The following is a 15,287-nucleotide window of genomic DNA, read 5'->3' as shown; positions in this document are numbered from 1 at the left end:
CTATCTAACAGAAAACAAAGAGTTGGGATAAATGGTTCGTTCTCAGGCTGGCAATCAGTAACTAGTGGTGTTCCGCAGGGGTCAGTGCTGGGACCCCAACACTTTACAATCTATATTAACAATTTGGAGGAAGGGACCAAGTGCAGCATATCCAAGTTTGCCGACGATACAAAGATGGGAGGGAAAGCAGTGAGTGAGGAGGACATAAAAAACCTGCAAAAGGACATAGACAGGCTAAGTGAGTGGGCAGAGATTTGGCAGATGCAATATAATGTTGGAAGTGTGAGGTTATGCACTTTGGCAGAAAAAATCAAAGAGCAAGTTATTATCTAAATGGAGAGAAACTGCAAAGTGCTACAGTACAAAGGGATCTGGGGGTCCTGGTGCATGAAACACAAAAAGTTAGTATGCAGGTGCAGCAGGTGATCAGGAAGGCCAATGGAATCTTGGCTTTTATTGCAAGGGGGATGGAGTATAAAAACAGGGAAGTCTTGCTGCAGTTATACAGGGTATTGGTGAGGCCACACCTGGAATACTGCGTGCAGTTTTGGTTTCCATATTTAAGAAAAGATATACTTGCTCTCGAGGCAGTTCAGAGAAGGTTCACTCGGTTGATTCCAGAGATGAGGGGGTTGACGTATGAGGAAAGGTTGAGTAGGTTGGGCCTCTACTCATTGGAGTTCAGAAGAATGAGAGGCGATCTTATCGAAACATATAAGATTGTGAGGGGGCTTGATCGGGTGGATGCGGTGAGGATGTTTCCACTGATGGGTGAGATTAGAACTAGGGGGCATAATCTTAGAATAAGGGGCTGCCCTTTCAAAACTGAGATGAGGAGAAACTTCTTCACTCAGAGGGTAGTAAATCTATGGAATTTGCTACCCCAGAGAGCTGTGGAAGCTGCAACATTAAATACATTTAAAATGGAGATAGACAGTTTCCTAGCAGATAAGGGAATTAGGGGTTACGGGGAGAGGGCAGGGAAGTGGACGTGAGTCTAGATTCAGATCAGCCATGATCCTATTGAATGGTGGAGCAGGCCCGAGGGGCCATATGGCCTACTCCTGCTCCTATTTCTTATGTTCTTATGATGGCGGGGGAGTCCAGAACCAGGGGTCACAGTCTAAGGATAAGGGGTAAGCCATTTAGGACAGAGATGAGGAGGAATTTCTTCACCCAGAGAATAGTGAACCTGTGGAATTCTCTGCCACACAGGGCAGTTGAGGCCAATTCATTAAATATATTCAAGAAGGAGTTGGATATATTTCTTGAGGCTAACGGGATCAAGGGATATGGGGAGAAAGGAGGGACAGGGTACTGAATTTGGATGATCAGCCATGATCTCATTAAATGGCGGAGCGGGCTCGAGCGGCCAAATGGCCTACTCCTGCTCCTATCTTCTATGTTTCAATGTTTCTATCTTAAGCTAAAGGCCAGTGAGAACCGACAGAATGACCAGGAAACGTTAAACTAGCCCCACTAACGAGGGATAGTGTGGCATGGTTTATTACTTATTTTGCTTCTTCGATAGGAGGGGTTTTAAGTTAAGTGAAACAAGTGAGTTTTGATTATAACTCTTACTTTATATGTTCACCTGCTATCTGTAAAATAAAGCAGCTTAAGGATTTATATCGCACCCATTTTCCTCAGATAATATTTAATATATTCCTGTACATGGTGCATTCACAGAACTGTGTCACTTCCCTATAAAGGTGTGATCAAACAAAAAAAGACTAAGGGAAAATAAATAGATTTTAAAAAATTGCTTTACCTCAACAAAATAACCAAATCTGCATCACACGACAGCTTTTCAAGGCCAAGCGTTCCTTCTGTCCGAATATAATGGATTTTCTCCCTGAAATCAAAAAATACAGAAATACAAAAATTTGTAAAGGAACTCAATAACTTACTGTTTTCAGGTACATTTCCCATTAAAGAGGTTTACCCTTTCCAACCTATTACAGATAGACTATCCTTTATCCGCACTTCCGAAAACCGAAAACCTCTAAAAACCGAAAGTTTTTTCGTGGAGCGTAAGTCATGCGCACGACATGACCCGAGTGGCACCAAACATGACAGGAGTGGTCCGGGAGCTCTGCATTTCCCTGTGAGCAGGGCAGAGGGTCACAGAGTTCCCTCCTGGGTAGGAGATTGCAGGCTGAGCCGGGCAGTGTGAAGGAGGTACCGGGAGAGTGAACCCAACAATACAGTGGCCCGTCCGATAGCTGCAGCGGCCCGTCCGATAGCTGCAGCGGCCCATCCGATAGTCTTTTCTTCCCCCCCCCCCGACCTGATTTGCGGGCCAGCTTAGTGTAGGAGTCAGCCGATATCCAGCTTTCCCACAACTGGCGGTGGCAGTCTAGCCCCAGACCCCCGCTAAGTCAAGGAATTCAGATACGGAGCAGGGGGAGCCGGAAACCTCGATCTAATGGCAGAAATCAGCAGCCGTTTTGTTAGGTTTTTTTTCTTCCCCAAGCATTTTTTTTCTTCCCTTAGCAGTTTTTTAAACAGTCAGGCTGTGGAAAGAGTCTCTGTAGCTTAGCAACAGCTTCAAAGACGCTTCCAAGGCAGGGCCCGAGTGTTTACAAGCTGTTGCTAAGCAACAGTGTTTGTTGTCAGATACGGAGATGAAAACCTTCTGATATCCGAAAAATTCTGAAAACCGAAACACAACTGGTCCCAAGGTTTTCGGATAAAGGATAGTCTACCTGTAATGGAAAACTAGCTTTAATTAACTGCGATACACATTAGAGGTAATTCTCTAAATTTGAGCTACTGGCGGGGATCCTCACTCAGAAGTAGCACATACTAGAAATTTGGTAGCATATATCGGAAACTCAGGCATGCACATAGTCAGAAAATGACCTGCATTTTCCCCATGGTATGGAATGGCCCAAGGTTTCTATTTCCTGCTTGTGATCTAAGTGCATGTGTAAATATATAAATATATACACAATATTAATGGGCCAGAAATTCGGGTCCCCACGGGTGAGTACGCGCTCTGTACTCACCCGTAAGGCCAATGGAAGTGCTGGTTTCGTGCATGCACTGCACATGCGCTGAAAAACGGAACTTCCGTTCCCTTGAAGGAAGGGGTTCACAGGTCAAAGGCGAGCACCGGAGAGGCAGCGCGTAGACCTGGAACTTCCGATTTTTTTTTTTACAGGTTTCTCCGTGAGGGTAAGTCTCTAGCAGCTTCGCGTGAAAAAAGCTGGCGCAAGGCCTACTTTTAACAAGGTAAGAGGTTAATTAAGTAAAATTAAAACATTTTTTCCACAGGTTTATCATTCTAAAATTCTTTAAAGAAAGGTAAGTTTATTTTTACCCCCGTTAAAAATTTTAATAAATTTTTTCAAAAATTTAAATTTTTGTTTAAAATAGTTAATTATGTAATTTATAGTTCTTTTAAAACTGTGATTTAAAAATTTTTTATTTGAAGTTTTACTTAGGTTTTGGGGCCAATCTCTATTCATAGATTTGACAGGTCTTCCTGTCAAATCTATGAATGGAGATTCCGTATTCTGAAGGCTCGCCATGGCCCACATGATCCCAGGGGACGCTGTGAACTAACTTTGCCACTGGGATACGCATGCCCTGCACACCGGCAGCTGGAGGCGGCCCAGGATCAGTGTAGTGTATGTGCTTTAAGTCAGAACTACTTTTTACAGCTCCTGTATACTGTAGTACCGGCAGTAACCACACCGGTATATAAGCTGTGCGCATGCCTCTGTACCCCAGTCTAGAGATTGCCCCCCTCCAGTAAAGACCTGTAATTTGTTTATGTACAGCATCCATGTAATTATTTATCCACTGAACCACGGATCTAACAGTGGCGACGAGTGTTGATGCGAATCTACCTGCAACATTAAACAAAAAAAAACAAAAAAATAGTCGAGTCCAGGAAGATGGGCGTCGACCGCGAGCAAATGCCCAGCAGTCAGGCAGAGATCCAACTTCACTGGGGAGGCTGTGGAGAGCCGGGCTTGGTTCCCCAGCCACAACGAGCAGTCAGAGACCGACGACAGGTCCAGAGCAGACCCTTCCCGAGCAGCGGCGGCTGGAGCCGACTGACGGCAGAGAGAGAGAGCCGGGCAGCGTCGACGGGGTAAGAAAAAGGGTGAAGAGAGCAGGGCGCAGCCGGGGGTTGATCACCGAGCGGCGTCGAGGAAAAATACTGCAAAACCGGAGAGAGAGAGGGTAAGAAACAGCCGGGTTCTAGACTCAGCGGCGTCGACAAATATCAAGAGAAGAATGCGCAGAGCACAGCCAGGGATCACGGGCTGATCAGGGTCCGCGGGGTGAAGCAAGGGGTACGCCAGAGAGCCGCGGAGAAGCAGGGACAGCGCGGGAGACGCCATTGAGCTGCGGAGAAGCAGGGAGAGCGCGGGAGGCGCCATTGAGCTGCGGAGAAGAAGGAAGAGCGCGGGAGATGCCATTTTGCGAAGCCGCAGCGGAGAAGATAGGCGAGCGCGGGAAGGAAGGAAAGCGCGGGAGACGCCATTTTGTGCCAGCGGAGAAGAAGGGGAAGCGCGGGAGGCGCCATTGGTGATAGTTAACGCACAACCAAGGATGCCGAAGAGTGGCAGTATCTCTACGTTCGACAATGAAGTCGAAGATTGGGCGACATATGTAGAACGTATTGAGGTGTACTGCAGGGCGAATGAAGTGCCAGATGCTAATAAAGCACTGGTTCTGTTAAATTCCATGGGTGCAAAAACTTATGGGTTACTGCGAAATCAAATAATTCCAGAGAAGCCGGTAAACAAGAATTTTGAAAGCATAGTAGAAATCCTACAGGACCACTTAAACCCCACACCACTGCTGACAGCAGAACGATTTAAGTTCCATAAAAGGAACCAACACAAAGACGAAAGCAATGCTGAGTACCTAACGGAACTGCGCAAGCTATCGAAATACTGCCAGTTTGGAGCGGGACTAGCAGACACGTTAAGGGACAAGTTTGTGTGTGGGCTACAAATTGAAGGAACCCAGAAACGGCTTCTATCAGAAAAGGACCTTACGCTGGACAAAGCTTTCAGTATGGCAGTATCACACGAAGCAGCCGCAAGGGGCGCTGCAGAGATACAACGGAGACCGCAAGAATATGGCACCAACGAAATGACCTATGGAACAGGGAAGTGCTATCGCTGCGGCAGAACAACACATGACCAGAAAGATTGTTGGTTCAAGGACCAAGTGTGCAGACAGTGTGGGAAAGCAGGACACATAGCAAGAGTCTGCAGGTCTGGGAAGAAAACCAACAGTAAGAAATCTCCACAGGAGAAGTACATAAAGGTACACCAGGTGATGGACAGTGGTTCAGACGAACAGAAAAGTGAGACAGCCTCCGGAAGCAAGGAGCTGGGTTGTCTGAAACTACATAATGTAACCGAAATGGAGGATCACCAGACTATCTGGGTTACACTCAAGATAGACGGAGTCCAAGTGGAAATGGAATTGGACACAGGGTCAGCTCTAACAGTCATAAATCAAAGAGACTACAAGCGGCTATTTTCACACATACCCTTGAAAGCTACAGAGATTGTCTTGAAGATGGATACGGGGCAAAAAGTCTACCCCAAAGGAAAAATAAGGGTGAAAGTGACATATAAAGGTCAGGAAATACCTAAAATGGATATATATGTATTGCGAATTGGAGGACCACCACTGCTAGGACGTGAATGGATCCGGAAGATACATTTAGATTGGCATTCCATACAGGCACTGAAGGTGGAGGCCAAAAAGGATGACGACGTCACACCTGGACGACTGTCAAAAATGCTAACTGACGCAAAAGAAGTGTTCCAGGAGGGACTAGGAACACTAAAAGGAATAACAGCAACAATGAAAATAGAGGATAATGCAAGCCCAAAGTTTCTGAAGGCCAGACCAGTGCCTTATGCGATCAGACCAGCGGTTGAAGCAGAGCTGGAAGGGTTGGAACATTCAGGAGTACTGTCCAAAGTGGACTGGAGCAAGTGGGCTACACCCATTGTTCCTGTAATGAAGAGGTCGTTGAGTAATATGCCTGGGGAACCAAAGAAGGTCCGCATCTGTGGGGATTTTAAGGTGACAGTGAACCCAGTCCTTCGCACGGTGCAATATCCGCTTCCACGAATTGAGGATATTTTCGCCTCGCTATCTGGTGGTAAACGCTTCACAAAAATTGATCTAGCCCAGGCGTACTTGCAAATGGAGGTAGAAGAAGCTTCGAAACATTACCTTACGATCAACACCCATAAAGGTCTCTATCAATACAACCGGCTGGTGTTTGGAGTAGCCTCGGCTCCGGCTATCTGGCAAAGGGCGATGGATCAGGTCCTGTAAGTGATTCCAGGGACCAGTGTTATTTGGACGACATCTTGGTCATGGGCGAAAATGACGGTGATCACCTCGCTAACTTGGAGAAGGTGCTCGCCAGATTAAAGGAATATGGGCTACGAGCTAATCGCCACAAGTGCGAGTTTTTCCAGAAACAGATCTCGTATTGCGGCCACGTCATCGATGAAGAGGGGTTACATAAGTCCCCTGACAAGAAAGAGGCAGTAGTCAAGGCTCCAGCACCGGAAAATGTGTCACAACTGAGGTCGTTCCTCGGGCTGGTAAACTATTACCACAAGTTCTTACCAAATTTGTCTACGGTATTACACCCGCTGAACACCCTACTGCAAACAGGGGTACCATGGAAGTGGGATGACGAACGTAGACGAGCTTTCCAGAAGTGTAAAGAATTGATCACATCAAAAGAGGTGTTGGCCCATTTCAACCCAGCACTACCAATTCGTTTGGCATGTGATGCATCACCCTACGGCATTGGAGCGGTGCTGTCGCACAAATTCCCAGATGGTTTGGAGAGGCCAGTAGCCTTTGCGTCTCAGTCACTAACCTCAGCCGAGCGCAACTACACCCAGATTGACAGGGAGGCCCTCAGCCTAGTATGGGGAGTAAAAAAATTCAACCACTATCTGCATGGACAGAAGTTTACCTTGCTGACTGACCACCAACCACTTGTCTCCATCTTTAATCCTAAGAAGGGCGTGCCAGTAATGACTGCACAGCGGTTACAAAGATGGTCTCTGTTTCTAGGGGCGAATCAATATGAAATAAAATATAAAGGCATGAGACAGCATGGGAACGCTGATGGACTATCGCGCCTGCCACTGCCTACTGTGGAGGAAGCACTAGCAGTGGACCCTATCGAGATATTTTATTCGTCGATAATTGAACGATTGCCAGTAACAAACGCGGATATAGAGAAGGAGACCCGCAATGATCCGACGCTGTCACCGGTATATGAATTGACGGTGAGGGGATGGCCAACACATGGCGACTCACTGTTGCCAGCATTCTCATCCAGAAGAGAACAGCTGTCAGTATGCCAGGGGACAGTGATGTGTGGATTCAGAGTGGTGATTCCACCCAAGTTAAGGGAGAGAGTGCTAAATGAGCTTCATGAAGGTCATCTGGGGGGAGTGAAAATGAAAAGCCTAGCTAGGGCTTATGTGTGGTGGCCGGGAATCGATCAACAAATCGAAGACCTAACTAAGAGCTGCTTAGGATGCCAGAAGGTCCAAAATGCACCACCACATGCCCCTCTACACCCATGGGAGTGGCCCTCCTCTCCATGGCAATGGGTGCACATTGATTTCGCTGGTCCATTCATGGACTCAATGTTCTTAATAGCAGTGGATGCTCATTCAAAGTGGCCTGAGGTGATAAAGATGTCTTCAACCACTACAGAGAAAACGATTGCAGTCCTACGGACCATATTTGCCAGAAACGGATTGCCAGAGCAGATCTGCTCTGATAATGGACCACAGTTTGTGTCCGATGAGTTCCAAAAATTCATGAAAAGGAATGGGGTAAGGCATTACACATCCGCCCCGTATCATCCAGCCACCAATGGATTGGCTGAGAGGTTCGTACAAACCTTTAAGAAGGCGATAAAGGCCATGTGCGACGAGGAAATTCCACTACAGCATAAGATGGACAATTTCTTATTAGCCTACCGAAACGCGACACATGCAGTTACCAACCAGACCCCGGCCATGATGTTCTTTAGCCGAAGGTTGAGATCTCGTCTGGACTTGCTCAGACCAAATGTGCGAAGAAATGTTGAGGACAAACAATTCCAGCACATCAACGAGAAGCCGACAAGGAGCTTCAATGTAGGGCAACCAGTCTTGGCCCGGGACTATCGAACAGAGAAGTGGCAACCCGGAACAATATGTACAAGGCAGGGGCCATTAATGTACACAGTGGATGTCGGGGAGAACATTGTGAGACGCCACGTCGATCAGATCTTAGCATCACAGGAATGCGTCAACCCCATGTCTCGAGTACCTGGGGATGAACCCGACATACCGGCAGTATCTACTTCAGACCCAGTAGCAGTGGAACCCGATGAACTACCCGATGAAAGGGGATCAGAATCGCCTCTGCACCAAGAACAAGACCCTCAGGAAAGGCGCTATCCCGAAAGGGTCAGGAAGCCGCCCCAAAGACTGAATCTATAAATGGACTTTTGTTATTGAATGTACATGTAAAAATGTAATTGTTATTTGAATATTAAGGGGGTATTATTAATCTAAAAAGGGGGGAATTGTAGTGTATGTGCTTTAGGTCAGAACTACTTTTTACAGCTCCTGTATACTGTAGTACTGGCAGTGACCACACCGGTATATAAGCTGTGCGCATGCCTCTGTACCCCAGTCTAGAGATTGCCCTCCTCCAGTAAAGACCTGTTATTTGTTTATGTACAGCATCCGTGTAATTATTTATCCACTGAACCATGGATCTAACAATTAGAATCCCATGCGGGCCCACAGCACAACAGCAGGCGCACTATGTAAGTGCAGGTCGGGGGCTTGCGCCCGTGGGAAGCCTCCAACCCAAATTTCTGGCCCATTGTCTAATCAGGAGACTAGAGACTATAAATTAGCATTGATGATAATGGATGAATGCTTAATGTGTTCATATGATATTCTTCTGTCTGATGGTCTAACAAAGGGAATAACGGATTTATAAATTGGTTAACACCTCCGTTACATTTGTAGACAGAGGAATGTCATTCAAGCATAGATTAAGGTGTAAGACGGTACATGAGCAGTGGTGTACATTCAAGGAGATATTTCACAACTTTCAAGAAAAATATATTCCACTGAGGAAAAAGGGGCGTAAAAGAAAAGACAGCCATCCATGGCTAAGTAAAGTAATAAAGGACAGTATCCGACTGAAAACAAGGGCATATAAAGTAGCCAAATCTAGTGGGAGGATAAAAGATTGGGAAGCATTTAAAAGCCAGCAAAGAATAACTAAAAGATTAATTAAGAAAGAGAAGATAGATTATGAAAGTAAACTAGCAAAAGGTATAAAAACAGATAGCAAGAGTTTCTACAGTTATATAAAAAGAAAAAGGGTGGCTAAAGTGAATGTTGGTCCCTTAGAGGACGAGACCGGGAAATTAGTAGTGGGGAGCATGGAGATGGCAAATACGCTGAACAAATAATTTGTATCAGTCTTTACAGTAGAGGACACTAAAAATATCCCAACAACTGGACAAACAGGGGGCTATAGGGGGGGAGGAGCTAAACATGATTAAAATCACTAAGGAGGTGGTACTCGGTAAGATAATGGGACTTAAGGCGGATAAATCCCCTGGACCTGATGGCTTACATCCTAGGGTCTTGAGAGAAGTAGCGGTAGGGATTGCGGATGCATTGGTGGTAATTTTCCAAAACTCCCTGGATTCAGGAAAGGTCCCAGCAGATTGGAAAACTGCTAATGTAACGCTCTTATTTAAAAAGGGAGGTAGACAAAAGGCTGGAAACTATAGACCAGTTAGCCTAACATCTGTGGTTGGTAAAATGTTGGAGTCCATTATTAAGGAAGCAGTAACAGGACATTTGGATAAACATAATTTAATTGGACAGAGTCAGCATGGTTTTATGAAGGGCAAGTCATGTTTGACAAATTTGCTCGAATTCTTTGAGGACGTAACAAACAGGGTGGATAAAGGGGAACCAGTGGATGTGGTGTATTTGGACTTCCAAAAGGCATTTGACAAGGTGCCACACAAAAGATTACTGCACAAGATAAAAAATCACGGGATTGTGGGTAATATACTGGCATGGGTGGAAGATTGGCTATCTAACAGAAAACAGAGAGTGGGGATAAATGATTCATTCTCGGGTTGGCAATCAGTAACTAGTGGTGTTCCGCAGGGGTCAGTGCTGGGACCCCAACTCTTTACAATCTATATTAACGATTTGGAGGAGGGGACCAAGTGCAACGTATCCATGTTTGCCGACGATACAAAGATGGGAGGGAAAGCAGTGAGTGAGGAGGACATAAAAAATCTGCAAAAGGACATAGACAGGCTAAGTGAGTGGGCAGAAATTTGGAAGATGGAATATAATGTTGGAAAATGTGAGGTTATGCACTTTGGCAGAAAAAATCAAAGGGCAAGTTATTATCTAAATGGAAAGAAACTGCAAAGTGCTACAGTACAAAGGGATCTGGGGGTTCCTGGTGCATGAAACACAGAAGGTTAGTATGCAGGTACAGCAGGTGATCAGGAAGGCCAATGGAATCTTGGCTTTTATTGCAAGGAGGATGGAGTATAAAAGCAGGGAAGTCTTGCTTCAGTTATACAGGGTACTGGTGAGGCCACACCTGGAATACTGCGTGCAGTTTTAGTTTCCATATTTAAGAAAAGATATGCTTGCTCTCGAGGCAGTTCAGAGAAGGTTCACTCGGTTGATTCCGGAGATGAGGGGGTTGACTTATGAGGAAAGGTTGAGTAGGTTGGGCCTCTACTCATTGGAATTCAGAAGAATGAGAGGCGATCTTATTGAAACATATAAGATTGTGAGGGGGCTTGATCGGGTGGATGCGGGGAGGATGTTTCCACTGATGGGTGAGACTAGAACTAGGGGGCATAATCTTAGAATAAGGAGCTGCCGTTTCAAAACTGAGATGAGGAGAAACTTCTTCACTCAGAGGGTAGTAAATCTATGGAATTTGCTACCTCAGAGGGCTGTGGAAGCTGCGACATTAAATAAATTTAAAACGGAGATAGACAGTTTCCTCGCTGATAAGGGAATTAGGGGTTACGGGGAGCGGGCAGGGAAGTGGACGTGAGTCTAGGTTCGGATCAGCCATGATCCTATTGAATGGCGGAGCAGGCCCGAGGGGCCGTATGGCCTACTCCTGCTCCTGCTTCTTCTGTTCTTATGTTCTTATGTTAAACTTTTGCTTGCTACTATTTCCAGTGGTAATTTTAGTTTCATATTTTTGCTAAAACGATATGGCCACCAGAAAACTATGTTCACTATTTTGTGTTTACTCCATTCAACTTTTTAATTAAAATAAAAACAAAATTTCCCCCCTCCTTCCGTTTGAAGATGTTGGCTCATGTTGGAGTATAGCTGCAAAGCATTCTTCTGTATCTCTTCCAAGTGCCTATACTTTATTGTAGTGCTGAAAGTTTATTCAGCCTTGGCGTCCAGCCCACCTGAGTAGATCCTGTCCTTACAGACCACCAGAGAATCATAGAAATTTATGGCACAGAGGGAGACCATTCGACCTATTGGGCAGGATTTTCATTGGGCCGTGGAGGCGGCATTGGAGGCGTGTGGGGGGTTAAAATCCCAAAATCAGGGGGCACGAACCCATCCCGCACCCAACTCGCCTCCATGCCAGTTTCGAAGGAGGTGGGTACCCGACCCGCACTGGGACCCGCCTCCCCGAGGCGGGAAGGGGATTCGTGCCAATTAACTATCTGTTAACAGATAGTTAACAGGCAGGTTTTAGCCTAATCCCTATTTTTAATGTTGAAGTGTGGGATTCCCGATGGCTCCAAACCACGCCAAGTTAGAGGAGGCAGACCATCAGGATGAAGGGCTTGGAGGGGTCGAGATGTCTGGTGTTCAGGTGAGTGATGGGTGCATGAGTGCAAAGGTAAGTTGTGTTTGGTTTGTGTAAAGTGTTTAAAGAAGTTTTACATACCTTTACTTACCTTTACAGCCCTCCTTCCTTCAGGTCTCGGGAGTCCCTCATCTCACCGGCACAGAAAGCAGAATGGCTGCGAGCTGTCAAAAATTGAAGCATTCAGCTTTCTGTTCCGGGGAGATCTCTAAATCATCCTGAGAGGAAGGAATTAACCTGGAGTACAGATTGTCAGTGTTTGACAGCTTCAAACAGCTGTGAAACGCTGATATTTCATCTGTCAAAAGGTCTTGACAGATGAAATATCAATCTGTGACTTCACCTGTTGCTGGGTGGCCCTTAATTGGCCTGCTGAGCCCACTGGGTGGGCTCAACAAGGTCAATCAAGTCAAAATAGCGTGGGTTGGCTAGAACTCGATGGAGGCGGGACTACAACCCCGAAAGTTGTAGTCCCGCCTCCTACCCGACTCCTCAATGAAAATCCAGCCCATTGTGTCTGCGCCGGCCGAAAAATAGCTATCCAGCCTATTACGGCTTTCCAGCTCTTGGTCGGTAGCCTTGTAGGTTACGGCACTTCAAGTGCACATCCAAGTACTTTTTAAATGCGATGAGGGTTTCTGCCTCTACCACCCTTTCAGGCAGTATGTTCCAGACCCCCACCACCCTCTGGGTGAAAAAAAGTTCTCCTCAACTCCCCTCTAATCCTTCTAACAATTACTTTAAATCTATTCAGGCCATTGTCGGGAGCGGTGAGAGCAGAGTTTCAGTGAGTATTTAAATCACTTTTGGGGACATTTTTACAGAGGCCATTGTCAGGAGCGGTGAGAATGGAGTTTCAGTGAGTATTTAAACTCACTTTCGCGGGCTTGTTTTCACAGGCCATTGTCGGGAGCAGTGAGAGCGGAGACTCATGAGTATTTAAACTCACTTTCGCGGGCTTTATTTCACAGGCCATTGTTGGGAGCGGTGAGAGCGGAGTTTCATTGAGTATTTAAACTCACCTTCGCAGGCTTTTTTACAGAGGCTTACCAATCTCAGACCGGTGGCGGCGTTCCAGAGCCAAGTCACAATTCAAAACGTGATGCGGGCAGGAGGAAGCAGCTGATTGGGTGAGTACGGCCAGGTGAGTATTTATACTACACTATAGTTTCACCGTTAAGGTTCATAGTTTATAAAGTTTAGAAGGTCTTAATTTTGTGGTTATAGTTTCTAAGGTCTCTGTTGTGTAGCAGGGAGTGCTAGGAAACAAGGTATTGAATTAATTTAAATTAATTAAAGGGTAAGTCATGGCAGCAAAGCTTGGCCCCGTGGCATCCTCCTCCTGCACTATGTGGGAAATCAGGGACACTTCCTGTGTCCCTGATGACCATGTGTGTGGGAAGTACATCCAGCTGCAGCTACTGGCAGGCCGCATTGCAGCGCTGGAGCTGCAAATGGATACATACTGGAACATTCGCGATGCTGAGGACGTCATGGATATCACGTTTAATCAGTTGGTCACACCGCAGGTAAAGGCTGCACAGGCAGGAAGGGAATGGGTGACCACCAGGCAGAGTAGCAGGCGCAGGCAGGTAGTGCAGGGATCCCCTGTGGCCATCCCCCTCTCAAACAGATATACCGCTTTGGATATTGTTGGGGAGGATGGCTTATCGGGGTAAGGCAGGAGCAACCAACTTCCTGGCACCATGGGTGGTTCTGCTGCATGGGACAGGAGGAAAAAGAGCGGGAGAGTTATAGTGATAGGGGATTCTATTGTAAGGGGAATAGATAGGCGTTTCTGCGGCCGGAAACGAGACTCCAGGATGGTATGTTGCCTCCCTGGTGCAAGGGTCAAGGATGTCTCAGAGCAGCTGCAGGGCATTCTGGAGGGGGAGGGTGAACAGCCAGTTGTCATGGTGCATATAGGTACCAACGTATTAGGTAAAAAATGGGATGAGGTCCTAAAAGCTGAATATAGGGAGTTAGGAGGTAAATTAGAAAATAGGACCTCAAAGGTAGTAATCTCTGGATTGCTACCAGTGCCACGTGCTAGTCAGAGTAGACATAGAAGGATATTTCAGATGAATACGTGGCTAGAAGAATGGTGCAAAGGGGAAGGATTCAAATTCCTAGGACATTGGAACCGGTTCTGGGGGAGGTGGGACCAGTACAAACTGGATGGTTTGTGATGTAAGAAAAAGGAGACTTACCATCAAGTAACTTTAAAGTAAGCTTTAAGTAACTTATAAACACACTATATACAAGAGAGGTCTTTACCATGCCTCTGGTAGAAGCCTCTTACAATACTGAACAGACCAGTATTTATACCAGTCCAACAGGAAGTCACATATGACAGGAAGTGAGGTATGTACACAGTTCATAGTTCATAGTTCATAGTTCACAGTTCACAGGAAGTGATGACATAACTTCCCGGAAGTTATTATTTTTATCACATTCTTCCCTCCTGCAGGATTAGGAGGCTGTGGTCTACCTTTTGGTCCGCAGCCGCCGAACAAGGAAGAGTCGCACCCGTTTGGATTCCCATCGTAGAGGGTCGCTGGTCCGCTTACATGCGGTTGGCCATTGGTCAGAGTCTGTGTGGCCTGGATTGCCCTGTGAAGGGTCGGGGAGATCATGGCTTCGAGTACGAGCCCCAATAGGTTCCAAGTCGGACTGCCTCTGTTCAGAGGGAGGTGCAGAGCTGGTCTGTGGCGGATCAGTACTTTCATGCGCGGTACTGGGAGGGTCGCAACCTTGAGCACGGGGTTCTACCGGCACCAAGCTAGTTGGTGTCCGATCAGGATCCTGGAGAGGGGTACCCGATAGGTCCCAAGAATTTCCTGGTGAAATGCCATCACCCGATGTCCCACTAGGTCCTGGTGGGCAGGGAGCCAGATCCCGTAATGATACGGTAGATTCTCGGCCGTCGGAATATCGTATGTTTGCATAGGTGGGGTTGGCATCGGTTAGTTCGACCTCGTCTACAAGAGGGTCATTTTTAGACGTCCGAACGTATCTTCGGAGTAATACAGGTCCAGGAGTAGTTAGCCATGACGGGAGTGATGTCCCATGAGATGAGCGACGCTGGAATCCAAAGAACCGCTCATGAGGTGTAGTATTTGTGGCTGTAGAAAGCAGGGACCGTATAGAGTGCAATGCATCCGGAAGCACTGTTTCCCATTGCTGGTCTGGTAGGCCCCGAGATCTTAAAGCGAGACGTACGGAATTCCAGATGATACCGTTATACCTCTCTACCTGCCCATTTCCGATGGGATGGTATGGTGTTGTTTTGCTTGTAGCAATTCCCCGTTCTGAGAGGTAGTCCTTGAGTTCCCTTGCCATAAAGGATGGACCCCGAT

At 46.5% G+C, this 15,287-nt stretch overlaps 1 protein-coding gene across 1 annotated transcript in view; it reads right to left on the bottom strand.

Moving 5' to 3' along the window:
* Positions 1-15,287, bottom strand: part of hecw1b (HECT, C2 and WW domain containing E3 ubiquitin protein ligase 1b) — a 773,289-nt gene that overhangs the window by 237,981 nt on the left and 520,021 nt on the right. The window contains exon 18 of the mRNA XM_085988048.1: positions 1,772-1,855. Coding sequence (XP_085844174.1) covers positions 1,772-1,855 — 84 coding nt within the window. The remainder of the gene's footprint in view (positions 1-1,771; positions 1,856-15,287) is intronic.

The sequence above is a fragment of the Somniosus microcephalus genome, chromosome 5 (genome assembly GCF_052327205.1).
Source record: "Somniosus microcephalus isolate GS21.2 chromosome 5, FLI_Smic_1.0, whole genome shotgun sequence".
Classification (NCBI taxonomy): Eukaryota; Metazoa; Chordata; class Chondrichthyes; order Squaliformes; family Somniosidae; genus Somniosus; species Somniosus microcephalus.
Note: the sequence above shows the minus strand (reverse complement) of the source record. Positions and strands in the feature narration are given on the sequence as shown.